The 27,810-nt window shown below is 46.6% G+C and overlaps 1 protein-coding gene across 1 annotated transcript in view; it reads right to left on the bottom strand.

Annotated features, from left to right (window-relative positions):
* The window catches only part of anks1b (ankyrin repeat and sterile alpha motif domain containing 1B), a 541,227-nt gene that overhangs the window by 138,845 nt on the left and 374,572 nt on the right, over nucleotides 1-27,810 (bottom strand). The window contains 1 exon segment of the mRNA XM_084331050.1: nucleotides 11,825-11,923. Coding sequence (XP_084187176.1) covers nucleotides 11,825-11,923 — 99 coding nt within the window.

Here is a 27,810-nt window from a genome sequence, read left to right on the forward strand (position 1 = left end):
ATGTTGGACTATGAACAATGCCTGTCAAATGAGCCATACTATTGTCTCCATAGCTATAATACAGAACACACAATGGGTCCACAAACATCGCTAAAATGGTCAATAACCCTGGCGCCATTTAGTAGAGATGGGAAAACAGTGTGGCGGTCAATGAGTTAATGTATCGCGTAATTTCAACGTGGAATTAAGGAATATCAAAATAAAAGCACATGTTGTTGAACTTGATCATGCATATTTATTAGAAAATGTAATTACAGCACTATGTTATCAATACACATTCATAAAATGAGGCATATTTAGCCAAACTTTTTTTTTTGCCAATGCACTGTCACCTACCCACGACCTAGGGGCTGGGCGATATGACGATATTATATAAATATCGGGTACAGTTCATTAACGATACACTTTTTCAACGTATCGTGGATATCGTGATGTTTTGCCCAAGAGGATTGTGTCGCGTCAATCTGTCCACACGTTACTCGTTCATATCTCAGCCCGTGCTGAGATATGCCCATTCCGCGGTCTGTTAATAAAGTTTTCAATCAGACGGATGTATGGAAAGGCTTTTATTATAACATTCGTTGTAGTAAAATCATTATGCCTCATTTAGTCCTGTTGAGCACTGGTCTCCTACTCGACGGCCGCGGGGAGCTAACGTTAGTAGCTTTGTTGACGTTGTTGAGCCACAGGACATTCAGGAAGTAAAAAACTAGGAGCTTGCCGATTGGTGCTAAGAACAGCAGGGCGGGTGCAAGCGCTGTGACGTAATTGGCAGACTCGACTGTCAATCAAAATTATATGTTTCCGTCAGAATGAATGAGTGAAGACTTTGTTAAAGGGTTGCAGAATGGGTACAATACAGTACAGGAGGATGAAGACCAGAAAAAGACTTTCGACTTTTTTACATAAGGGTCCTCCATTTTCAATTCATCAAAACATTTAGAGACATACATATATACAGTAGTTTCATTAAAATGCTATTGATTGATTGATTGATTGATTGATTGATTGATTGATTGATTTAAAACTTTATTAACATATTGCAGAATGGGTACAGTACAGCTCAATACATACAATTGTTAAGGGGATGCAGACCAGAGAAAGACTTTATTCTTGTTTACATCAGGGTCCCCCATTTTCAATTCATCATATTTCATATCTAAATCATATAATATCTCATTGCTAAATATATGCAATATATAATCTAAATCTAATATATAATATAAAAATGCTAAATGCATGGGTATTTTATTTTGTCTTTAATGTTAGCTTGCAAAATCAAATACTGTCTTGGTAAGCCTCATAATGAATTGTTTGGGGTAAAAAAGAAAAACATCGTGATGTGTATCGTGTATCGCCGAAAGGTCAGAAAATATCGTGATATCATATTTAGGCCATATCGCCCAGCCCTACCACGACCCCACTTTGGGTCGCGACCCGTAGTTTGAGAACCGCTGATCTAATGTAATGCCTCTCCCTGCCCTGAATGCCAAGCCCCTCCTCCTTGTTTAAGTATTGACCTATAGCATGAGAGAGAGAAAGCACCAGCCAACCACTGTGTTCCATCACATAGAAACACCAAGAGAGCAGGGGATCCCGCTGAAGCAAACTGAATTTCTCTAGTGAACAAATCTCATTAGTCACAACTTCAAGGGGAGCGCTGTGATTTAAATACAATTAGCACACTCTGCAATAAATACCTGCTTTAAACATGCCATTATCTAGGGAGCGATCTGTTGTAATAAATGCCTCAGTAATTGCTATCCATCTGATAGTGAGCAGATTGGAAACCATATGTGTGGGATATGTGGGAAATATTTCAATAGTCTCTAACTATTTTATGATCACAGTGTCCAAAACAAATTCAAAGAAGTAACAAGGCCTTACTGTAGTCAAACGCTTCTTTAAATCATTACACTGATGCTGCCATGATGTTTTGCTATGTTGAATGACAGAGGTTATCATATAACCGTATAAGATAAGATAAGAGAAGATAAGATAAGATAAGATGAGATAAGATAAGATATTCATACGGGCATCATAGCAGCAGGGGGGAGGGGAGGTACAGGTATGGGCAGTGTTGTGAAGGGCCAGATTAAACCGAATATATATATTTATTATATATATATATTTAATTGTATTTGTATATTCTCTAATATTCCCTGATATCCCTTGTATATTCCTTGTACAATATGCATTGAATATCCATTCTAGCCTACTGAACATCCCATAATAGTCTCCATTCTACTATTGGTCGAGACCTTGGTGCCAGGCTGCCATACCCCCCAGACCCATGTTGAACGTACCGCTCAACATGTACGAACAAGTCCTAGTTCCGCGTAGGAATCTGGCTACCGCACCACTAATGGGACTATTTGTTCATAGTGCGTATATATACTGCGCTACTAAAGTAGGACTTCCTTTTCAGTCCAGTTTCTTACCCTCCAATAGAGTCACAGACGTAAAGCCTCCCCGCGACGCCACGTGTGGGAGTAAGGCCAAGTTCGCCTACCATCGGTATTGAGACATCGTGTATATTAATATTTGAATAGTCATATTTGGCACTATATCGTCGAGTTGGACGTAGTCTATTAAGCTAATAATAGTCTGTTAATATATAGTGCTTCGTGCGGTGAGAATACTACCGTAGTCAGTACCCCATCGTTTCGGGCAGAGAACTGGCTGCTTATCCAGGGTGGTTGACCCCACGTGAAGCTGCACCCGAGGAGCCCCAGAGCCGACGAGCGAGTGGACCTGTATACCGGATTATTCTACCGACGACAGCCCGCCTTCCCAGGCACGGATTATGCTTTGTATACGTTGATTATTCCATGGATAAAGACCCCCGACACTGCCGTGTGTTGGAACCCCCCCCCCTGGAGAGGACGCAAGGTGAGGAGACGCTCTGCAAGACGAGGTCGCTTCACGTCTCTCCCCCGTGGACCGGATGACGCCGGCCCACAAAGAGTCCACCTGCTTTCATCTGTGGTCCAAGGATCGCCGGCGCATTGAACGGCACTACAGTGGGTTCACCTGGGATACCCTTGGCCGGATGAGGCAGCCGGATTCTACCCCCCCCCCCTTCCTACTCCTGTCGGCTTACAAGCGACCGGATTAACCCCCCCTAGTGTATCCAGCCTATAATCATTAAAGTATCATTGCTGTTATTCCTTAAACTATTCCAGGTCGTATATGTACCACCTGCGCCTTCAGAGATTGGACATTCTCTATTGATATACCGACGAATACTCTTGCCATAAAAGTGCATACTAATTCCCATTCATAAATGTGATTGATTTGATTAAGTGCTTGCTCTACACACCATCGCTGTGTAGAAATAAAGACCTATTTCTAATTCGTACATTTGTGTTGGATCCGTTTCATCTACGTGACAGTGTTCATCATAATATATTTATGCCGAGTACTGGGTGGCCGAATATTAAGTACAAAGGTAGTGGTAGTAAGTATCATATCTAGTAATACAGTCAGGGAATTGTACCCCTCAGTTACAATTGGTCCTTCGAGCCGGATGGTAATTAGTGTAATATTAATATAGTGTTATTAATATTGAAATGGCCTATGATGAACACTCCACGAAACGATCCTCCTAACCAACGCCCGCAGCGCGAACGACGGCTCCCTCAGTACTTAGAGGCTTACGCTGTCAGTCAACAACCTAGTCTTCTACTAACAGTAAACGCGGTAAAACTAGAAAGTAAAAGTATGTCTAACCCCAACGCCCAGACTACCCCGACCATAGAGGCCCCTACGGGTTCTAATGTAACTGACCAAGTTCACGGTGGGGACCAGTGGGAACCAGACATGACTTCACACCCCGCCAGTACTGAAGAAGTAGTCCCCGATGAGTCCCGGGAGGAATACAACGCCACCGAGAGAGAACTCGGCACGGAAGAAGACGGGGAGAGCACCGTGGAGATAGAGCTCCAAGGCTCCGCAAGGAGTACCCCGAGGGAAGGCTCCCCTATACAACCGCCTTCTCCCAGCGAGGCAGAGAGGACCCTACAGCAGGCCTTCCTCATCAGCCTGAACGCCGCTGCTGAACGCGACCGACTGCAGATCCAGCAGCGGAGCGAAGAAGAGCATATACGTCTAGAAATAAGACGCATTCAGAGAGAAGAGAATGTGGCCCGAGACCGAGCAGACAGCCAGCGAGCAGCTGCTGGTGCTCTACGGGACGCAGAGCGCGACAGACAGCAAGCGCAACTAATAGAACAGCTGATCAGACGGACAACACCCTCTCCCTCCGCCAGAGGCTCCAGGAACTCGTCTAGACACACCTCCAGGGCGGCATCCCCTAGCCGAGTGAACAACCCTGAACTTGACCAACAGACGAGGTCTATACCCCCCACACACCACCTCCCCCCACCGGTCCAAGCGAGACCTAGCAACCGGGAAGGAGCAGCATATCCTGTGGAGAGGCTAAACCAGAGACTACAAGCACTGGATGACCTAACTGAAGACGAAGAGGAAGAGGAGGAGAACCACGCCCGACGACAGCACAGTACTCTACCGGACCAGGAGGTCCGGTACAGCCCAGGCCATACTCCCGCGGAGCTGCGCTACAGACCCCCGACTCTATACCCGGGTGAGCACGACGCACGACCCGCACCGAGGAACAGCACCTGGACAAGCGGGCCATGGTACACTGCCGGTACCAGCCCATACCAAGGAGCGGGAGGAGACTCGCCTAGGAGGCCTCTCCCCCAACGCTAGCCGATGTATCCACAGTCAGCGTCATACATTGGCACGCCTATGGTACCCGACTTCACCCAAGAGAACCGGGCCCAGTATACAGAACTCTGCATGTGTCTGGAGACCATGTTGGTGGATGTATTGGATGAACGCCACAAATACGCCATCCTACTGAAGCACTTAAAGGTACCCCGCGCACATAATATAGCGCTCGCCTACGCGACTTCCACCACCCCATACACAGCAGCGCTGGTAGCATTGGACCAGAGGTATGGGCGCATATGGGATTACGTGATCCAGGAGATCCGACACATCGACCGCTTACCCCCAGCAATAGACAATCGAGCACTGGACGACCTGTCCATCAGAGTGCAGTCCCTGGTAGGGATGTTGGGAGCGCAGAGAGAGAAGGGGAGGCATGAACTTTACGCCAACTCAAATGTGGAAAGGATCTTGGAGAAGCTGCCGCCCGCTCGACAGGAGCGTTTTAGACGGCAGAGAGACCACCGAGACCCGAATGGCCCCGAACCGAACCTCCTCGATCTAGCAGACTTCCTGGCGAGAGAAGTCAGCAGCCTACGGCTAGATACATTCGGACGGAGCACCCCTGGCTCCAGAGAAGGAACCAGACGACTAAATGATGGAAGAAGATCGGTGACTGTGATGCACCAATCGGAGTCAGTACCGAGCAGCAGGAGCCACAGTACCCCCTCCAGAACGGAGAAGTGGAAGATAGTGTGCCCCTACTGTGAGAAAGAACACTGGCTAGCGCAATGTGACTCCTTCCCCAAGCTGAACGCGGAGGAAGCAAGTCAATGGATAAAGTCCAACAAGCGCTGTTTTCGCTGTGCGCGCTCACACATGGCAGCCGAATGCCGCTTAAAGAAAAGGTGCACCAAGTGCGATGGAGCCCATCTGGACATACTTCACGACAGTAACAGACGGCGCCCTTCACCCGCACCATCCAGCAGCAAAGCGAGCGTCATGTACATCGATCCCGCCAGCAGCAGTAGAGCCCGAGTACTCCTAAAAGTAGTGCGTGTGACACTAAGCTACCAGAATAAAGTCCTGGACACCTACGCCGTCCTCGATGACGGGTCAGAGAAGACCCTTCTGCTCGCCTCCGCTGCGGCCCAGCTAGGGCTGCGGGGAAGCGAAACCCAAATGACAATTCGGACAATAAGACGAGATTTGAAGACGATAAAGGGCGAGAATGTCTCATTCTCTATCGCAGCAAGCGGCCAGCCTGAGCGACGGTACCAGATTACAGACGCTTTCACCAGCCAAGAAATAGGACTGTCGCGGTACACATACCCCGTCGCCAAGCTGATGGAGAAATATGCACATCTGCGCAAGTTACCGATCCCGCTCATAGACAATGCTATGCCGACCCTGTTGATAGGCTCCGACCATGCAGACCTCATTGTCCCGATAGACCGGGTTCATACCGGACCCCGAGGCTGTCCTGCAGCAGTCGAGACCCGTTTGGGATGGACTCTCCAAGGCCCGCTCGCCAAATCTCTCAACCGAAGTACAGCCACTAGATGTCTCCACTCCCGAGTCACAGAGGGAGAAACCGCACTCCTGCAACACGTAGAGCGGTTATGGACCTTGGAACAAATGCCCTTTAAGAACGGAAAGAAAGACATTCGCTCTAAAGATGACATTTACGCCATTCACCTCCTCGAGACAGGGACCAAGAGAGTCCCGGTCAACGGCGTGTTGAGATACGCCACGCCACTCCTGCGGCGAGAAGGAATGCCTACTTTCCACGCCAAGACAGACGCCACAGAACGGTACCTGCTGAACACGGAGCGGCGCTTAGCCAAGAACCCTGCCCAAGAGAGTGTATACCGCGCTGAGATTGAGAAGCTCATCACAGCGGGACACGTCACAAAGATGGACATTAAAGAGGCTGACCAGACCACTGAATCGTGGTACGTGCCTCACCACAAGGTCCATCACAACGGTAAAGACCGCATAGTATTTAACTGCAGCTACCAGATCGGATCCCAAAATCTGAATAAAGAGTTACTGCCCGGTCCCACACTCGGCCCCTCCCTACTCGGCGTTCTACTCCGCTTCCGCCAGGAAAAGGTGGCCATCAGCGGGGACATTAAAGGAATGTTCCTGCAGGTGAGATTAGTAGAGGAGGACAAGCCCCTGTTACGGTTCCTATGGAGAGAGAAGCCAGGAGATGAGCACCCAGCCATCTACCAATGGGAAGTCCTCCCCTTCGGAACGACGTGCAGCCCCTGCTGTGCTACATTTGCACTACAGAAACATGTAGCAGAGGACCCAGCAGCGGACGAAGAGGTCCGACACAGCGTAAAGAACAGCTTCTACGTAGACAACTGTCTACAAAGCCTTTCAACCCAGGAAGAAGCCGAGGCTCTCCTGATTAAACTCTGCGCCTCATTGATCAAAGGCGGCTTTGATCTCAGGCAGTGGGCCAGCAGCGATCCGCAAGTACTGCGCAGCCTCTCCTCCGAGGACAAGGCAGCCAGCAGCGAGACCTGGATGGCTACAATCCCGGGAGAAGCCCAGGAGATGACCCTGGGATTGGTGTGGCGATTCAAAACAGATTCGCTTCACTACAGACACAAGCCCCTGACTACGGAGCAGGGAAGGCCGGCGGCGGCGCCGACCACCAGACGGAGTGTGTACACAACACTCGCCCGACAATATGACCCGCTAGGATGTATTCTACCGTACACCACCAGGGCAAAAATGATTGTACGAGCATTGTGGGACAAGGACCAGGGCTGGGACGACCCCATTCCCGCACACCTTGGATCCACCTGGAGAGAGTGGGAGATGGAGCTCCACTCACTCCCAGGCGTTAATATGTGCCGAAGCTACTTCCCACCCACGGTGAGGCCAGAGACATGTAAAATGGACTTACACGTCTTTAGTGACGCCTCAGAGGTCGCATACGGATCAGTAGCCTACTTGCGGGCCCAAGAAAGGGGGGGAGAGATCTACACAGCATTTGTCCTCGCCCGCTCGAGAACAGCCCCACGCAAGCAACAATCTATCCCATGTCTAGAGCTCTGCGCAGCCCTAGCCGGAGCGCACCTAGCCACGCTCATCCAACGTGAGCTCACCATACCGGTGTCTAGAACAATCCTGTGGTCAGATTCCACGACAGTACTCGCCTGGATCAAATCGGACTCATGCAAGTACAAAGTCTTCGTGGGAGTCAGAGTCACCGAGATTCAAGACTTAACCGAAGAGTTAACCGGAGAAACAGAGTGGCGCTACGTTGATACAAAACAGAACCCAGCTGACGTCATCACCCGGGGGATGCCCCTGGATGACCTCACCCGTCGCAATGTCTACAGTGACGGCCCAGCATTCCTAAAGCTCCCGGAAGGAGAGTGGCCCACGCCTATCCCGAGGGAAGCCAGTCAGGAGGAGGCTGAGAATAAGAAGCCTGTGTTCTGTGGATTGAGCACTGTTATCTCCGCAGACCCCAACACACTCCTGATGGGGCGGCTAGATCCTGCATTACCCCAGACAATGTACCGGCCTGAAGAAGCGAACGGCCGACGAATGTGGAGGTACAGCCAAGTATTAGCCGACAAGTTTTGGAGCAGTTTCCTACTGCACTACCTACCGTCTCTACAGACCCGCCAGAAGTGGGTAAAGGAAAGAGACAATTTGACAGAAGGAACAGTCGTCATGATTATTGATCAATCACTGCCCAGAGCTATGTGGCCGGCCGGCCGCGTAAGCAAAGTGATCACCGGTGCCGACGGCAAGGTCCGAGCAGCTGAAGTGCTTGTCCAGGGTCGCACTTACACCCGTCCCGTGGCGAGGCTCATAGAACTGCCCCGACTCCCAGACACAATCGATGATGACCATGACCCTATAACCCTATGACTTTGTGAAGTTGACTGACCCCTACAGCAAACCCTTATGTGTAAATAGACAACGCGATTAATCTGTCTCTGCTTAACTGATTAGGTCTGGGACCAATCAGGGGGTGGCTGTTGTGAAGGGCCAGATTAAACCGAATATATATATTTATTATATATATATATTTAATTGTATTTGTATATTCTCTAATATTCCCTGATATCCCTTGTATATTCCTTGTACAATATGCATTGAATATCCATTCTAGCCTACTGAACATCCCATAATAGTCTCCATTCTACTATTGGTCGAGACCTTGGTGCCAGGCTGCCATACCCCCCAGACCCAGTTCAAACGTACCGCTCAACATGTACGAACAAGTCCTAGTTCCGCGTAGGAATCTGGCTACCGCACCACTAATGGGACTATTTGTTCATAGTGCGTATATATACTGCGCTACTAAAGTAGGACTTCCTTTTCAGTCCAGTTTCTTACCCTCCAATAGAGTCACAGACGTAAAGCCTCCCCGCGACGCCACGTGTGGGAGTAAGGCCAAGTTCGCCTACCATCGGTATTGAGACATCGTGTATATTAATATTTGAATAGTCATATTTGGCACTATATCGTCGAGTTGGACGTAGTCTATTAAGCTAATAATAGTCTGTTAATATATAGTGCTTCGTGCGGTGAGAATACTACCGTAGTCAGTACCCCATCGTTTCGGGCAGAGAACTGGCTGCTTATCCAGGGTGGTTGACCCCACGTGAAGCTGCACCCGAGGAGCCCCAGAGCCGACGAGCGAGTGGACCTGTATACCGGATTATTCTACCGACGACAGCCCGCCTTCCCAGGCACGGATTATGCTTTGTATACGTTGATTATTCCATGGATAAAGACCCCCGACACTGCCGTGTGTTGGAACCCCCCCCCCTGGAGAGGACGCAAGGTGAGGAGACGCTCTGCAAGACGAGGTCGCTTCACGTCTCTCCCCCGTGGACCGGATGACGCCGGCCCACAAAGAGTCCACCTGCTTTCATCTGTGGTCCAAGGATCGCCGGCGCATTGAACGGCACTACAGTGGGTTCACCTGGGATACCCTTGGCCGGATGAGGCAGCCGGATTCTACCCCCCCCCCCCCTTCCTACTCCTGTCGGCTTACAAGCGACCGGATTAACCCCCCCTAGTGTATCCAGCCTATAATCATTAAAGTATCATTGCTGTTATTCCTTAAACTATTCCAGGTCGTATATGTACCACCTGCGCCTTCAGAGATTGGACATTCTCTATTGATATACCGACGAATACTCTTGCCATAAAAGTGCATACTAATTCCCATTCATAAATGTGATTGATTTGATTAAGTGCTTGCTCTACACACCATCGCTGTGTAGAAATAAAGACCTATTTCTAATTCGTACATTTGTGTTGGATCCGTTTCATCTACGTGACAGTGTTCATCATAATATATTTATGCCGAGTACTGGGTGGCCGAATATTAAGTACAAAGGTAGTGGTAGTAAGTATCATATCTAGTAATACAGTCAGGGAATTGTACCCCTCAGTTACAGGCAGGGTAATAAGTAAGAAAGACATGAATAGGCAATACAATTAAATCTGAATATAAAATATGAGAAAATTAAACCATATAAACAAAGGTACAGATGCGAGTCTGTATGCCCTATTGGTCATAATAACATATTGCCCAATAACATATTGGGCAATAACAGTCAATGATGTTTTTTTTAAGATCTGCAACACCGAGAAATGTAGAAACATCGGGAAATGTAATAACTTGTCGGATAATGTAATAAACAAGTGGAACGGATAATGTCACAACGTGGTGTTTTACATTATAAAGTCCTTCTAAAAGGAAAATGTTATTACATTTCCCGGTCCCATATTATGGAAATGAGTTGTGTCTAGTCTTAAAGTTATTTAAATACTGGGAATATATTAAATTTGTACTGACTCCATGGCTCTTGTCAAACTGGGAAACAAAAACACTCAACATTTGCATAAAACCAAAACCGCCAACCTAATCTACTGCCCGATTTGGAAATGTTTGTTTACTTTTGGCCGCGGGGCTGCCAGTATAATAAATAATGAATTCTAAATTTGATTTGCTGCATCCACCAGAAGCACCCCGCTGGATTCAAAGAGGTGCTGGAAAATGAATTATTAAAATTAGATTTAGACATAAAACGTTTTTTTTTTTGCGTTTGTGTGTGTGTGTGTGGGGGGGGGGGGGGGGGTAACCTGTTCCATAAACTCTTCCATAACCTTTTTCATAAGTCTATAGGCTATACTAGAGTAAATGCGTTAATGGACCCAGTGATGAATAAAAACATTCAAAGGGTTAAAGCAGCAGTTTATAAATGTTGCAATAGTGAATAAATACTACTAATAATAAAAAGAAATTACCTAACCTACTAACCTTTGTACCGTATTTTACTATTATACACTCTACTACTAAGGAATCTACCTTGCCTATACTATATACCTACAGTACTATGCTAATATACTGTACACTCAAGTCTGTAGCACTCAGGTTCGACGCTGTTTGACGAACAATGTTACTTAACCTTAGCTGCCAGAGTTGTACCCTTTCTGCTGACTTGTTGTACAGAACTTGTAATTTGGATAAAAGCATCAGCTAAAGCTCATATGATAGATATGTATTTCAGATTCTAAGTGCTGCTGGCAGGAAAGCCATTACTAGAAAGTGGTTAAGAGCAGAAATTCCTACAGTGGATGATTGGATTGATATTATTTATGATATTTTTATGATGGAAATAATAAAAATTTCTTTTAGACTGCAACAGGACAAGTTTTTGAAGAAATGGGGAAAGATGGATAGTGTACATTACACCGGTACGCTCTTAATTTGTTTAATGTGTATTGCTGTGTCCTTTTGGTTGAAGTTTTAAGTAAACCTTGTGTAAAGGGAGTTGAGTGTCAGGAAGATGCACCCCAACATATAATATTTTGTAATTTTTTTGTTTGTCTATATAATACTGTAGAAAAAAGTGTATAGGTTGTTATTGACTGTATTGGTCTTCATTTGTGTACCTGTACTTCTGCACTTTAACTCAGATTCAGTACCCCTTGATGCAAATTGTACTACAGAAGGCTTGCATAAATTAATGTTAAGTTATGACATTGCTTGTATGGACCCTGGCAAAAAAATTATAAATAAATAAAAAATAAAGTGTCAGCTAAATGACTAAATGTAAACGGTTGCTGTACTGACCCTGGGCAGCAGGCGGATGGCCTGTAGGAGGCGCTGTCTGTGGGCTGAGTTGAGGGTACCGATCTCCAATAAGTCCTGGTCCTCCACGACGTTACTTCCCTGAGGATGACAATACAAAACCAGCCATTAGCATTTGGCATAATGACAATACAATACAGGCTAGTAGTAATTTAGCATAGTCCTATATACTGTATATACTGTACACTGAAGACAAGACAGTAAAAGTGAAAAACATTACTCAAGTAAAGGTACTGGCACTTTCAGTAAAATTGTAAGAGAGACAGAGAAAGACAGGGAAAGGTTCGAGGAGGGAGAAGCCTTTGCAGGGACTAATAGGGAAACAGGTGTGTGACGACGACCAACCAGTGCCACTGCACAACAGAGTTTAAAAGTAATCATACAGTAGATATGTTATGTACGCACAAATATATGAAAGAAAAACATTTGAAAATGAGACCCATTGTTTTGCATATTAACTTGACACAAAGGTAAATTAGCGGATTGTGTTTTGTTATTTGATGATTCGTTGATTGATTGATTGATTGATTGATTGATTAGCATGATATGTTATTTCGGACAAATGGGGGCCGCTTGAAATTCCCGGGCTGCTTTTTATTTGCCAGTCCGCCCCTGTCTACACTCTGAACAAAAAGGTGCTAAATAGCACTAAAAGTGGTTATTTGGCTCATAATCATCTACAGACTGCGTAATGCGCAGATTGATAAACCTAGACAATACAGAGATACTCCGTGGGCAATCTGTGCATGCAGAGTTCGGGGAGTAGGTGCGGAAAAGTGACTATAGCTCGGCCGAGAAAGTTCCGATCGACTTGGGATTGGTTTCTCCGTGTTCAGGAGACTCGGGCGTATAAAAGTATATTGGATCATGTCTCCAGCGCCCCCACAGCCGTAGCTACAACCACTTAATGTCAAGGCTCTCATCCACATTCATTAATCTTCTCCCCCCGCGCTCTCTCCCATGATTTCAGAATACCGGAAGTGTTGCGGTGGTCTATTAATAAGGCACTTGAATTTAAACCAGTTTCAGTTTGTTTTGATTTAATTAATTATCCTTATACTGATTCTCTACTTAACCTTTTTATTTGCTTGTTTTACACTACACTACTCACTAACACTAACATCACTGTGAATGAAGGTCACCCTCAGTGGGTTTCAAGGTCAAATCAAGATTTGAAATTAAATGAAAACTGAGGTAATTAAGTCCAGTTGCAGCTCTGGCAGTTAGCATGCATCGTTTCCTCACAAACACTAAAACATGTACATAAACAACACAGCTCACTGTCATTCATCAGGTTTTCATAATATTGCAGGAAGTACGGCTGCTGCCTCGAGGCGACGTGGCGCGCACAAAGACAACACGGCCGGTACCACTTAGCATATCACTGCAGGCACTAGCATGTTGTTATCACCGACCCTAGGGGCAGCAGGCGGCTGTGTGATAGATGAACACATTAAACATTTAAACATCATCAATCAAACCTAATCTAATTTCAGAGACAGAAGCTCACATGGCGGAGGCACATAAAGGGTCAATCACTGCACTGATTGATCTGAACAAGCTCGAGTCACATGCGTTAGGAACGTGGTGAGCGAAAAGCATAGAGAGTCAAATATATATAACGGAGTTTTCGATCCCGGGTCTCCCACGCCGCGGGCAACAGCACAGACCGCTAGAGGTGAACTCACTGCTTTGTAACGTGTCTATGTGTCTTTTGAGGATGAGAGTGAGTTTAACCCATAGCACCGCTACTCGCCCCGGTCACTTCACAACATCTGAAGTCTTTCCTGACTAAGCTTAGCGGTACCATCCGTTACTTATATATATATGTAAATGATGTAGCCTATGGTATGAGGTCAACTACATACTGTAGTGTAAGCTGTCTGTAGTGATATTTCAAATTCTGATTCTACACACACACACACACACACACACACACACACACACACACACACACACACACACACACACACACACACACACACACACACACACACAAAAGTCCCTATGGGTGTCATACAGAGTTCCACCTTTAATTAGTCTGATGAGAGACCTTTAGACACCTGTCACTCACCCCTCTCCAGAGAGAGAGAGGGAGAGAGAGAGAGAGAGAGAGAGAGAGAGAGAGAGAGAGGAGAGAGAGAGAGAGAGAGAGAGAGAGAGAGAGAGGGAGAGAGAGGAGAGAGAGAGAGAGAGAGAGAGAGAGAGAGAGAGAGAGAGAGAGAGAGAGAGAGAGAGAGAGAGAGAGGAGAGAGAGAGAGAGAGGAGAGAGAGAGAGAAGAGAGACGAGAGGAGAGAGGGAGAGGGAGAGAGAGAGCGAGGAGAGAGAGAGAGAGAGAGAGAGAGAGAGAGAGAGAGAGAGAGAGAGAGAGAGAGAGAGAGAGAGAAGGAGAGAGAGAGAGATGAGCGAAGGAGAGAGAGAGAGAGAGAGAGAAACCCAGACACACTCCATAACATAGCCCTCACCCACAGAGAGACCCTTGAGAGATGCCCACTCAGCCAGATGGTTCTGGGACTCTGCTCACAAACACAAGCAGAGCCGCCAGACAGAAACCACACTGGACTAAACCAAATTACAAATCTGACACAAATTACAAATCTGACACATTGGAAAGAATCAACCTGAAACCAGAGCAAATTGGAATGCTATTTGGCCCTAAACAGAGAGTACACAGTGGCAGAATACCTGAGCACTGTGACTGACCCAAAACTAAGAAGATCCTTGACTAGGTACAGACTCAGCGAGCACAGCCTAGCCATCGAGAAAGGCCGCCATAGACGTTATGAAGGCATGATAGTGCCAGTGCCTGAGGCTGTGTAAGCCCATGTAGTTTTGTTTTGTTTTGTTTTATTGTGGATCCCCATTAGTCTACACACCAAAGTGAGACTACTCTTCCTGGGGTCCAAACATTAAAAATACAAACACACACAAAAAAAGTTACATAAAAATATAAAACCACAAACATTGAAGTACTCACAAGAAAACATCACAACGAACAAAACAGTGAATAAAAGCTCACTCAATATTCATAAGTTAGATATCACAATTCTCAACCATAAAATACAAATTACATATTCAGTCCATAAGAACAAAACAGATCAAAATCATATATATGATTTGAACTCATATTATAGCATAACTTTTCTCAAGTCACCGATCACCTTTATATTTCCATACTAATTTCAAAAGTCAATGGCCAAAATGTAACTCATTATTCATGAGCGCAATTTTAAATTTTTTTTAAACATACATTTGTTCCTTATCATAGTTATATTTCTGGGTATTTTATTCCAATAAGCAACTGCTCTATACATTACCGTCTTTTTCAGAGCATTTGTTTTTGGTAGAGGTAAAATAAAGCATGAATCTAATGCTTGCCTTGTGCTATATCCATGTCTCATATTAGTTGGGTACAGTTGTGAGTGCAAACCCTCCGGTTTCCCAGTATTACAGATATTAAACAAAAAAGTTACCAGGCTACATGCCATCCTCTGTTCCACCGTCATCCAGGTCAGCGCGGCATGCATCACTCCAACACTACTCCTCACAGAGCAGCGCAGAGCTAGGCGTGCCGCCCTGTTCTGAGCTAACTGGAGTTTGTTCAGATCAAGCCTAGAGGCGTTAGACCATATAGTAGGACAGTAGTCCAGGCGTGATAAGACCAAAGATTGTATTACAAGCTTTGCCGTACCATTATTCAACAGATTTCTACACCTGTAGTGCTGTCTTCACTCCCCAAAGGGTGGTTTCAATCCATGGCCATGAGCTGGGGTGCATGTGGCAACCTGTGGTCATGGATCGGGACATGTGACACACCTGGGTGTCAACCCTAGGTTTTCAAAACCTATAGGTGTGAGGGCTGCGGGTGTTTGGGTCACAAACAGATAATAGGGTTAATAAATTATTTGTAAAGAATAATATATATAACCACATAACTGCTAAGCAGACACTAAGAAGAAGGGGGGAAATAAACAAAAAACAGGTGGAATGCCTCAAAATGAGTAGATAAGAAAAGAAATCAACACTAAATAAAGAGGTATATAGAACAATTCTATATACAAATATAGAGTTTATATAACAAACTTAACCTCTTAACAGGTGGTGGCACGTATACGTGCTGTTTTGCAATTGGACATCACGGGACTTTGCGAGCATCTAGCGGCTCGGGGCTGCATTTTTCGCCAAACATATATATCGTTTGAAAGATCAATTTGTTGCCGTTCGAACGTCACCTTTGATTGATTGATTGATTGATTGAAAACTTTATTAACAGATTGCAGAATGGGTACAATACAGTACAGCTCAATATACACAATTGTTAAGGGGATGCAGACCAGAGAAAGACTTTCATCTTGTTTACATCAGGGTCCCCCATTTTCAATTCATCAGGACATATATGACATACATCACATACAGATAGACAGTACTGCTACATCTATACATTTATGACATACCAGATTTGCAAATACAGTACTGTTTGTGATACAAAAAGAGTCCAGAAAAGGGAGTATATACATTTGACGTAAAAACTGTACATTGGAGGAGGTTGGGTGGGGTTGGGTGGGGGGGGTTGGGTAGGAGGGGTTGGGGACACTGTACAACTGTACAAGCAAAACTGTACATTGGAATATTGACAACCATACTAGGTAATTTACTGTACATTGGAGGGGGTTGGGTTAGGACATTTACAGGGGCCAGTTTCGAATTGCAGTCTCCCGTAGGTGTTCTTTGAGAGTGGTTTTGAAAGCGGGTAGTGATTCACATTCCTTTACAGCTTTGGGTAGGGCGTTCCACATTGATGTGGCATAATTGCGAAACGTGTTTAGTCCCTTGTTTGAGCCGAATCTGGGTTTAACATGATTTGTGGAGCTCCCTCTGGTGTTGTGATCGTGGTATTCACTGACCTTTGGGAAGTATTTTGACATGTACATGGGTACCTTGGTCGTGTAGTGTATCTTGTAGACCAGGCCCATTGCAAGTTGCTGTACTCTGTCGTCTACACTAAGCCATCCTAGGTTGTCAAAGTGGGCAGGGGTGAGGTGGGTTCTAGGAGTCAGGTCAAGCAGTAGTCTGACCAGTTTGTTTTGAGATGTTTGTAATTTATACATAGTCGACCAAATCCGTGCCTCGGTTCTCGAGGATATGTCAGGCGAGCGTCTTTTTACGTGCCGCGCGTCAGATGACCACCTCGGACTCCAGACGCTCCAGAACTGCCAATCATCAGGGAACTAGGTGAAAGTTGACGAGCAAAAACCAGAAGTGAATCAGACTTCAGAACACACAGCCGTGGATGAGGAAATGGATTTTTTTTGGGGGGGGGGGGGGGGGGGGGGGGATTGGATTTTTATAAAATAAGACTTCAGGCTATGGAACCGCAGTGTTTTCCAGCTTATACCTCTATGTTGGAAGGTACACAAGTTCAACTCAAGTTCAGACCTCTGTTACTCTATTTCATTAGCACTAAACGTGATTTTCCTTTTTTGCATTAGCAACTTCAGAATGTTATCTTTCAAAAGAGACCAGGCTCATGCATGTGCTATAAGTATTACATATAAAGCTAATCTTTGCAAAAAAAAGTATGCAGTCCTCAAGTTCAAGTAAAAAAGATTCCACTTTTCTGGGTGCCTGTTAAGAGTTTAATTATGTAAAATAGAACAATAAACCTCTGCTAAGGGAGTTTATGGGTAGTAGTCGACTAATGACAGTTCAAATGACTAAAGGAAACTGTCATGAAAAGAAACACACTACAATCAAAGGCACAGCTCCAAACAGCTTCTCAAAAACGAAGTGCTAAATAAAGCCAGTAGCCTAAAACAACAGCTGAAAGGCTAAATGCTAAACAGGGCATAGAACTGCACTACACTGAATACTAGAGAGCCTGACCATAAGGATAGCCAATGTCGTATATTTGATTAGCACCATTCTACATGTTTAGAACATCATAATCTGTTATGATTACGTCACCAACACAAAAAGTGAATGAGAAAGCAGCTAACTAACCCTGAGAGATTTCAATTTAAATAGGCCCAGCTGCAATTAGACACAGCTGCGCTGAATCAGGTGCAATCAAGCCCACACATCTGCCCTACTAAGGGGTAATTAACCACAGAGTCCACTCATTGAAAGCTGCCCATCACAGGAATAAATCCACATAATCCGGTGATTGACAGCTGTCCATCAAGCCGCTGCTTAAAAAGACGGAGGAGTAATACGATTGGAAGATGGGAGAAAGGTAAGACGACGTGATTGGCTGTTAGACATGAATGGAGGCAGGCTGATGCAATACTTTTTATATATTATAATATAATATATAAATTATATTATACACAATTATTAAAGAGATTTTAAAAAGCAAACAACCATGATTATGACTACGATTAACACGCTCAACTCCAAAACAACTACTGTACCATTAATACAATGGAGTTAACTCGTTATAGCCCGCCAATCGAATTCTGCCAACAACGAGTACTCGTTATTATGATCGTTATTTCTTTTATTCGCTATTTCCATTCATAATTCATCCTGCTGTGCTGTGGGAATGTGTGGCACTCTGTCTGAGATCGCAACGGTCCGATACCGCCGCCTGGTTGTATGCGGCCGATGTTGCACTTACTTTCTGAAGGAAGCTTGACTCTGTGCGTCAGTGAATGTCTACCGGGCGGAGTTATCTTGTAACGTGGATCAAGATATACACTCGATTGCATTGAATCGCCTTCGGGACGCCAGAATCATTATGCTTTTGGGGCTTATGTTGTGGGCCAAATGGACATAAGATCTAGCAGATGGCAATCAAATAATTGGAATATTCTTTTTGCAGTCTCATTGGCCACAGGTAAGAGCAATCTAACGTTAATTTCAGCTTGATTGTCCATTGCCATCAGAGCCATCGCTCTGATCAACGTATGCTGTTGTACTAACGAATGCCGTTATTGACAATCAATTAATCATAAACGACCCCCCCCCTTTCCTGCATGCATGATGGCACATAATATACCGATCATATGCATTTGAATTTTTTATTGTAGCGTGTATAGGGACAAAATGCCAATGGATTAAGTATAATATGCGTTGCGGCCTATTACTAGCGTTCCAGGAATTATCCTAGACCACTCTTAAAACTATTCTTATATACTTATTCACCACGGTATAAAACGACAATGTATGGCTGGAAAAAATATTCCTTTTCCACATCTTCACCAGGGATGTAGAAAGTACCCAGAAATTATACTTAAGTGAAAGTATGGGTACCATCTCAAAATCTTACTCAAGTAAAAGTCTTGTATCTGGCTAAAAACACACTTGAGTAAAAGTTTAAAAGTATCTACTTTTAAATGTACTTAAGTACTAAAAAGTAAAAGTAAAAACTTTTTTTCATTCCGGGGCAATGAAATGTTCCATTTCGTCCTCTTCATCACTCACACTATCGTTTGTGGCCATCTTCTGTAGCTTGTCACTCTGACTGTCTATTCTTCTGATATAATCAAAGATCCCCGCTTTCTAGTCGTGCACAAGGACCAATCAGCATGGGTATGGGCGGACTCATATCCCATTGATGGGGATTTGATTGGCTGTTTTTAAATAAGGTGCGGCCGCAGGATTAATAACGTTAACGTTAGTTCGGCCAGAGAAACAAATATACAAATTAAAATGGTTGGACCTGCGAGATTTGTACTTTGTAGGTCTGCATTTTAAATGGAGTAAAAAGTATGTTTTTTTCCTCTGAAATGTAATTGAGTAAAAGTACAAGTATACAAACCTAATAATACTTGAGTAAAGTACAAATCCCCCAAAACAGTACTTACGGTAAGTATTGTAACTAGGGATGTTCGATATTGGCTTTTTTACAGATATACGGATATTGTCCAACTCTTAATTAACTCTTAATAATCAACCGATATATGCGGGGTTTCCCCCCCCAAAAAACGGAATAATTTCAGGTAATTAACATTACATATCTCTTGTCGTGGAATTAACACAACATTATGCATACTTTTGACAATAAATAAAATAAGAATTTGTTCTTACTTGCTTGCCTGGGGTAAATAAAGGTTAAATAAATGTAATTTTTTTTTTATAATAATAATATATATATTTTTTAAAACCAATACCTACCGATAATTTCCGATATTACATTTTAATGCCAATATCGGTAGGCTGATAATATCGGATATCCCTAATTGTAACAGAGTACAATTACTCAAGTACTTTACACCCCTGCACATGTGACATCGGTACACTGAGAGGGTTAAACACCACAGAGAGATCAAGAGATCTCCCGGCTCGCCTCAGGCATGTGTGCGTGTGACGCAGACAGCCAGCTCGGCTCAGCCGACACAGGAAGCTGGCAGCAGGGTGTTCCGTCCCAGACTCCTCTGGGACAGCACTGGGGGACGAGACAGGCAGATGGTGGGAGAAGCCTATTAGGAGCTCTGAGAAGCTGGAGAAGCTGCTTCGTATCAGTACAGCTCCCAGTCTCTGGAACACCAGGCCAGATGGACCAGGGCTCTCATTTATCAACGTTGCGTACGCACAGATATGTGCTTAACCCGTGCGTACGATCATTTCTAAGCAAAGTGTGGGACTTATCAATTTGAACTTGTGCTTGACTTTGTGCTTATATCTATCTACACACAGCTCGGAGCATGCGTAGCTGGCGCCCGGTGGTAGAATATGTTTACAACGCGGAAATAAGCACTGACTGCGCTCCGCGTATAACTCAACTCGTTATTATTTTGCGCATAGATTGCAGAAATACGGGAACGTTTTGATTATATTTAAAATGCTTTGCCATTGTTAAACGTAATAAGTGGAACCCCGAAGCTGTAAGCAGAATACAAGTCATATGAACACCCACGAATCATGGGCCACGATATAGTGTTCTTCCCCCTTCCTACTGTATAAGAAAGAATAAAAAACAAATTGCAACGAGAACGTTAGGTTATGGCTATAACCAAGTTCTGTTAGTTAGGGGCGACGCTTGGCATCACCTTACTGCACTATCTCGCGTACGTGCACGCGCACTGAATAAATTCCACAAATGTACCTTTAATACCAGTATTAGTCTGACCACACCCCTCATCAGCTTACCTTCATAAGCAGGTGTGTGGTCACCTGCTCTCCTCCTTCCCAAGCTTTCACCACAAGGTGAGGTCAAGGGCTGCAGCGGCCGTCTGATGCCAAGCGTCGCCCCTAACTAACAGAACTTGGTTATAGCCATAACCTAACGTTCTGTTTCGTTAAGGGGCTCAGCTTGGCATCACCTTACTGCACAAGGGAGGCCAAGCGGAGCCGCTGGCTGACAAATACACCCCGCTGACAGCCCCCCACAACCATCAGAACAGGGAGGGCCGAGCCCCCCCGACCCCCCCTAATGGAGGGTATCCCCCCTATTAGGGGCTTCACGGGAAGGCGACGGACCCGACCGTGCGAAGAGGCACTCAAGCAACTCAACGCACAGGGTGAGCAGACCGTGGCTTGACCCCACGACTACACACACGCACAACCCGCATGCCACCCGGGAACGAACGGAAGAACAACCTCGTTACTGCCCCCAGAATCACGGGGTCAAGGGCAAACCCAACCCCGTGGCAAGGCCGTAGCAGCGGAGCGCGAAGGAAGACCCAGACCCACCAAAAGGACTGGACTCCCTGGAATGGGGGCCCGGAGAAGTCCATGATGCCAGCATCAAGACCCCACCAGGGGGGCACCTAGTGACCCCGCCCCCCACATCGCCAGCGTATCCGGACAAAAGGCCCCTCAGCCGAGCGGGCCCTGTCCTCCCCAACAGCACACCGCCTGGAACACAAGCCCTGCAACAGGCAGACAGCATGGTCATAACACACAAGAGGTAACCAACGGAAGCAGGCAGTGCACCGGGGAAAGACCAGGCAACAGGCTGTCAACCCAAGCCTGGAAAACTGCGGACGAGGCAGGCGCCAGAAAGGACAGCTGAAAACAGCCGCCCCGGCGGAAGGGGCGTATGCTGGCGTTGTCGCATAACCAAGCTTTCAAACAGCACGTCAGAAGTGGGATCCGGAGACCACTCGGCCCCTGACAGCTGCCCACAGAAAAGCCCATACGATCGGCAGACGTCATGAACGTGCAGGGGCACCCTCAACCGGAGAACCGGGAGTTGACACTGCAGCAACACACCAGAGAACCAACCACCCAGGCATCACCCCATGCAATGGTTGGTCCCATAACCCCTCAGGAAAGAAACCCCGAACACACCCGCGGCACCGCCGCAGCCCGCGTTCCGGTTCCCAACAGGGCTATCCCGGGCCTACGGGTCAACGAGCATCACCCCGGACCGGGCCCGGTGATACGGGGAGCACAGGGTCCCCGAGGAGGTAAAAAACCACCCAACAGGCTCCTCAGCGCCAAAACGCAAGAGAAGAGCGTAAAAATGGAAGACCAGCCCCAGCACCCCGCACTCGGTATTCCCAGGAGGTCACCCAACCAAGTACCAACCAATACCAACCCGTACAGCGGCCGAGATCCGACGAGATCGGACGCGTACAGGTCGGCACGGCCGTAAGCCATTACGACAGTGCAGAATACAACGCACCCAACAAGGGTCCCATAATGCTCAACCCTGTGACACCCGGATCGACCTAGCATTTCCCCCCCTGAAAAAACCCCAAGTCCCTCAGGGTACCAGAACAGCAGATCTGCATCCCCAGCGGACAACGGGTGCAACTGATCTGGACCAGCGCGACCAGAACCAGTCCCGTGCCCTAATCACGCCGACCTGCCAACCCCAGGAGAAGGGGCAGATATGCGCGTTTGATCCCAACACAAAAAAGAAGGCGCCACCCAGACGTGTCGGTATGAACCGCGTCCGGTGGCCCACCCCTAGGGCGTGAGACCCTTCCCCATATGTCCAGACCCATTCCGTCATCATCCCCTGACATGAACGGGAACCCATCGACAACACACAGGATGTCGGAAGAGGAAAAACCCCCATCTCAATTGCTCCATAAAAACGCTGTTTCACCCAAGCAAACAAGGCGCGCCAGTCAGCAAATGGCCCAAAGCACATCCTGAACCAGCACTATGTGTGCGTTTCGACATACCCACATCAACAATAGGCCGTTTAGACCACCATATTGAATCCCCAAGACGCCCAGGGAAACGACAAGAGGGGCGAGATGCAATCAACTCCATGAATGAATTAATGAAAATATTTACCCAACAGACTGCAGTACAGGAATACACACAAAAAGATAAGGGGAGGCAGACCTGAGAAAGACGTTAGTCTTGTTTCCATCAGGGACCCTCATTTCCAATCCATCAAGACACATTCAACTCTTTATAAAATAAAGAAAAGGCATCACCCGTATGACCCAACTGCACAGCTGGGAGTAAAAACCCTGTTTTTCACATGATTTTAATCCAGTCACTCCTTTTAATCAGAGTGTAAGACCAGACTCTCCCAGAAACACCTTCCCACATGAGACTACGGTCAAGAAAAAAGATATGTAAACTGTGAGACACGTGACCAATAGACACGTGACCCCCCCCCTGTCAAGCACTGGCTTGGCCCTGACTGGCTCAGCAGAAAATATCAAAAATCCTCTAAACCAATCAAGTGGGAAAAAGGAGGGGTTTATTCGACACCCCCTCCCGAAAACACACCCTTTATCCCTACACACAGGAAACAACCGTAGCCATCTTGAAAAACCTCCGGTAGAAACAATGCATAGCATAAGCTAATGCAATGCTTGCTACCCACAAAAAAGTGTAAAAGGGTTTACAACAAAACACAAGTCGCCTGTGCGTGAATCCCAAACCCCGTTGCCTATGTCATACATAGGAAGAACGCCGAACGAGAGTAACGGCTAGGCCGTGAAAAGTGTGCGTACGAGCGTTACTGCAACTAACAACACAGCATTGTGAAAACACATATACTTAGTTAAAGCAATGGAATAACACCAATTCTAATTGCATGTGGAGCATCAAGCTAAATAGAACCTATCACCGAGTGTAAGTTGCAGACCTTGCTTAACCTCGTAACACAACACAACTCACCCCCCAACGTAAACAGGGTCGATTCATATATACACAACCCCACCATATGATTTGTATGAAGAAACACACAGTTTGTTCGGCCAAACACAGTCCCCCTTATGTCGGGGAACTTTTTTTATTAATTAATAATAAGTGTAAGGCACAATATCACAGAGGGGCCGGGAAGGGTGTAGGGGAGGGGACACAGAGGGGAAAAAGTCACTCCTAACGGCGTCTGCCACCTCGCGCCGCTCGAGTCTTGCCACCCCGGGGAGCCCCGGAGGGACGGTAGGTTACAGTCTGCTGGACACGACGTTCCCTACCGTCTCCTCCGGTCTGGGATGGGCCGGCGGTGGCCAAAGCGCCGTTTCGTCCCCTGGCCCTCTTGGCAGGGCCAGCAGCGGCGGCGGCGGCAGTGGTAGCGGCGACGGAGACAGCTCGACGTCGCGGAAGCCTTCTGCCCCCACCGGCAAGGACGGGAGGCGGAAAATGGGGTTGAAGGACGGATCTCTCCTCTGCCATTTCTCTGCATGTTGAGGTCATCAATTGCAGGGCCTTCCCGAACAGGCCAGCGTCGGAGAGGGCGGCCGTCAGAAGAGGGGCTCTCTTCTTCTCTGGCACACGGGCCTGCTCCAGCCAAAGGTGACGCTGGCCCAGGGTGGCCAGGGCGCGCACTTTCCCCATGGCTATGGCCAGCACCTGGGAAAGGTGCAGGACAGCTCCCGCAGCCTGGGTGATCTGGTCGCATTTTACCTCGTTCAGATCCGTGCCGCCCGTCATTATCCCCGATACAAATCTAGCCAGGTGGGCGATGTTAGACGCCGCAGCCAGCGATTGTGTACCAGCGATGAATGACTGGTCACCCCAATAAGCCAATCGCCTAGCCGACTTCCCCTGGAGGACCGGCTTGCATAGGGGTTCCCACACCATATCCGGACAGAGGAGCGCGGCCATCGGATTGTCAAGCCGAGGCACGCCCTCCCCCATACCTTTGACTAACCCTGACACCCGCGTAACTGGTACGTAGGCGGGAGTTAGTCCCATGATGTTGGACACCGCCTGACCCCGACGAACATAGGCCCCCATCGATGGGAAAAATTGGTAGACAACGTCCACCCCTCTCACTGGGGGACGCTGCCAGGGATGGCCTATGAGGTCATCAGGGACAGGTGCAGGCAATGGCAGCGGCAGCGGCACACCGTTTGCGGTGGCGGCTACCGCCATGAGCTCGGGAAACAAGGCCCGCAGTTCCCCCTGCGAACCTTCCTCCACCGACCCCGCATCCCTCGCATACAGCAGGCTGCGACTGGTCAAGGAGCCACAATCCGATGCGGCCGACAGTAGGGCATCCTGCTGATGAGGCCAAGGTGGTTCCTCGACATCCTCGAACAAGGCGCCCCATGGAGCCATTTCTCCCCCCTCCGGGGTCTCCGGAGGAGGGATACTCTCCTCCACGGGACCATCATACAAGAATCCGTCCGCCTCCTCCATGAAGTCCTCAGTTTCCATCAGAAATCCAGAGTCGGACGCATCCTTGCTGGTCTCCAGCAATTCCCCAAACCCAGGCCGTTCGCGTCTGCACGCCACCATCTTGCGACGCGAGCGAGCAGACGCAAAAAGTTTTCGTCGCAAATCCTCCGGCTCCAAAACAATCCCCCGTTCATCAACGGGCGATTCCCCAGAACCAGAGGAACCAGAGTCGAGATCAGGCCATCGCCGGAGCGACGGCACCGAACCCTCGGCTCGTCGGTGAGGAAAACTATCCACCGGCAGTCTCCCGGGCTGGGTCGGCAACCACGAGAGTGGCAACAGCCCAGCACCGAGGCGCACGACGGAGGCGGGAATGGAGAACCGGTGGTGAAGAGTAGGTCTAGCGGGTCTACTCTCCGCGGAATACATTATGACCCAAACCTTTTCTTATACAACAAAGTGAGAGAAGAAAAGGTTAAGCACAATGTAAATCAGTCACAACTCTTTTCAACTAACAAACACGTCAAGTGGGGTACTACCGAGGCACTTTCCTTGTGGTGAAAGCGAGAAGGAGGAGAGCAGGTGACCACACACCTGCTTATGAAGGTAAGCTGATGAGGGGTGTGGTCAGACTAATACTGGTATTAAAGGTACATTTGTGGAATTTATTCAGTGCGCGTGCACGTACGCGAGATAGTACAGTAAGGTGATGCCAAGCTGAGCCCCTTAACGAAACAGAACAGAGGTTATTTGTTGAGTGTATGTGTATTACAAAACCCTTGCAATAAATGTGTCTTAAATGAATGAAAAGCATACATGCTCTGGATACAGAGCATATATCGTGTGGGTGATATCATGACTTGTATTCTGCTTACAGAATTTCACTTATTTAGTTTTACAATGTCAAAGCCTAAATCAAAACGTTCCCGTATTTCTGCAATCTATGCGCAAAATAATAAAGAGTTGAGTTCTAACAAAGAACGTATTACATACTGGGTGGGCTGATAGAGTAAACTATGATATGAATATGATATGATATAAGGTATACTGGTCCGTCCGCGAGGATAGCGAGGAGTCGGATAGCCATTAAATGCCATTTGAGAATTAATGCAAAGCGACGGCCTATAGCCTATACATATTATTTAATGTTTTCATAAGCGTAAAGATACAACAGCTAGATTAATGATCAAGTTAGTTTATTGTGCAGGGTTTGCAGGGCTGTGTCATGTGCTATTATATATGCGCAAGTTACTGTTGCATAATGTAGGCTATGGGCTGGCTGCTATTATATGTAATTCATATAGGCTACCTAATACCGACAACAAAATAGATTGTATCATATGCCTCTACACACATCATATTATACCCGGTAGCCAATCCATATTCTTTATTAGTATTTTGAGCTGTCCAGGCAGAATTGCAGCAATGGTCTTAGGGAGTCGTTGATATCTGACATCACCATGTATATACATTTTATTTATTATCCCATAACACGGGTTGTGTCTTCTTGGTTCGGCAGCGCCTCTGTGAACAATCTCTCGTGGAGTTTCTCAGAGTTCGCTCGGGTCAGTCCATTATTTCAGATCCCATGGGGGTGTTTCATTACCATATATGGATAATCGTGGCGGTTCTGGTATGCAAATACGTAAAACCGTGCACGAGCTGCAGCGTAGGATCAAAGTGATATTTATCAAGACAGGTGTGCGTACAACCTGTGTACGCACGTGTGATAAATCCCGTTTTTTTGTGCGTACACACATTCTAAATGATGTGCTTAAGAACAAAGATAGAACACTTTCTAAGAATTGTTGATAAATGAGGGCCCAGGCCTTCCGGGACAAGTATATATGGTATATTAAATACCAACTACTGCTCAGTGTGATGGCCGGCCTTGGGTATAGGTGTAGATATAGTGTACTTGTATTCGGAAGTCTTGGCCATGTATACAAATTCACCATGACCGGTCTGAGAATTGCTGCAATGTCTAAAAGAAAAGCCAAACAAATAGCCAAATATTGCTCTGTCTCAGCTATTATTGGCAGCTTATGAGGTGCTATGTGTCCCTTAAGTGTTCAGTGCTGCTTGGCCCCGATACATTTGATTCCCTGTTTATGTAATATAATTTGTGGAACCAAATAAAGTATTCAAATGTGTGTGTGTGTGTGTCTGTGTGTGTCTGTGTCTGTGTCTGTGTGTGTGTGTGTGTGTGTGTGTGTGTGTGTGTGTGTGTGTGTGTGTGTGTGTGTGTGTGTGTGTGTGTGTGTGTGTGTGTGTGTGTGTGTTGCAGGGAAAGGGTGTTTTTGTGTCTAATTGTATGGTGATTTGCACTATTTTTGTACATTTGAATATGATTTTCATTGTTGAGATAGAGAAAGAGACACACACACAGGGAGAGAGATTTAGTGACAGGTATAAGAGAGATGGAGAGAGAGGGGGGAGAGAGGGAGAGAGATGGAGAGAGGGGGGGTAGAGAGAGGGAGAGAGA

This window comes from Notolepis coatsorum (genome assembly GCF_963971535.1).
Source record: "Notolepis coatsorum genome assembly, chromosome: 15".
Lineage (NCBI taxonomy): Eukaryota > Metazoa > Chordata > Actinopteri > Aulopiformes > Paralepididae > Notolepis > Notolepis coatsorum.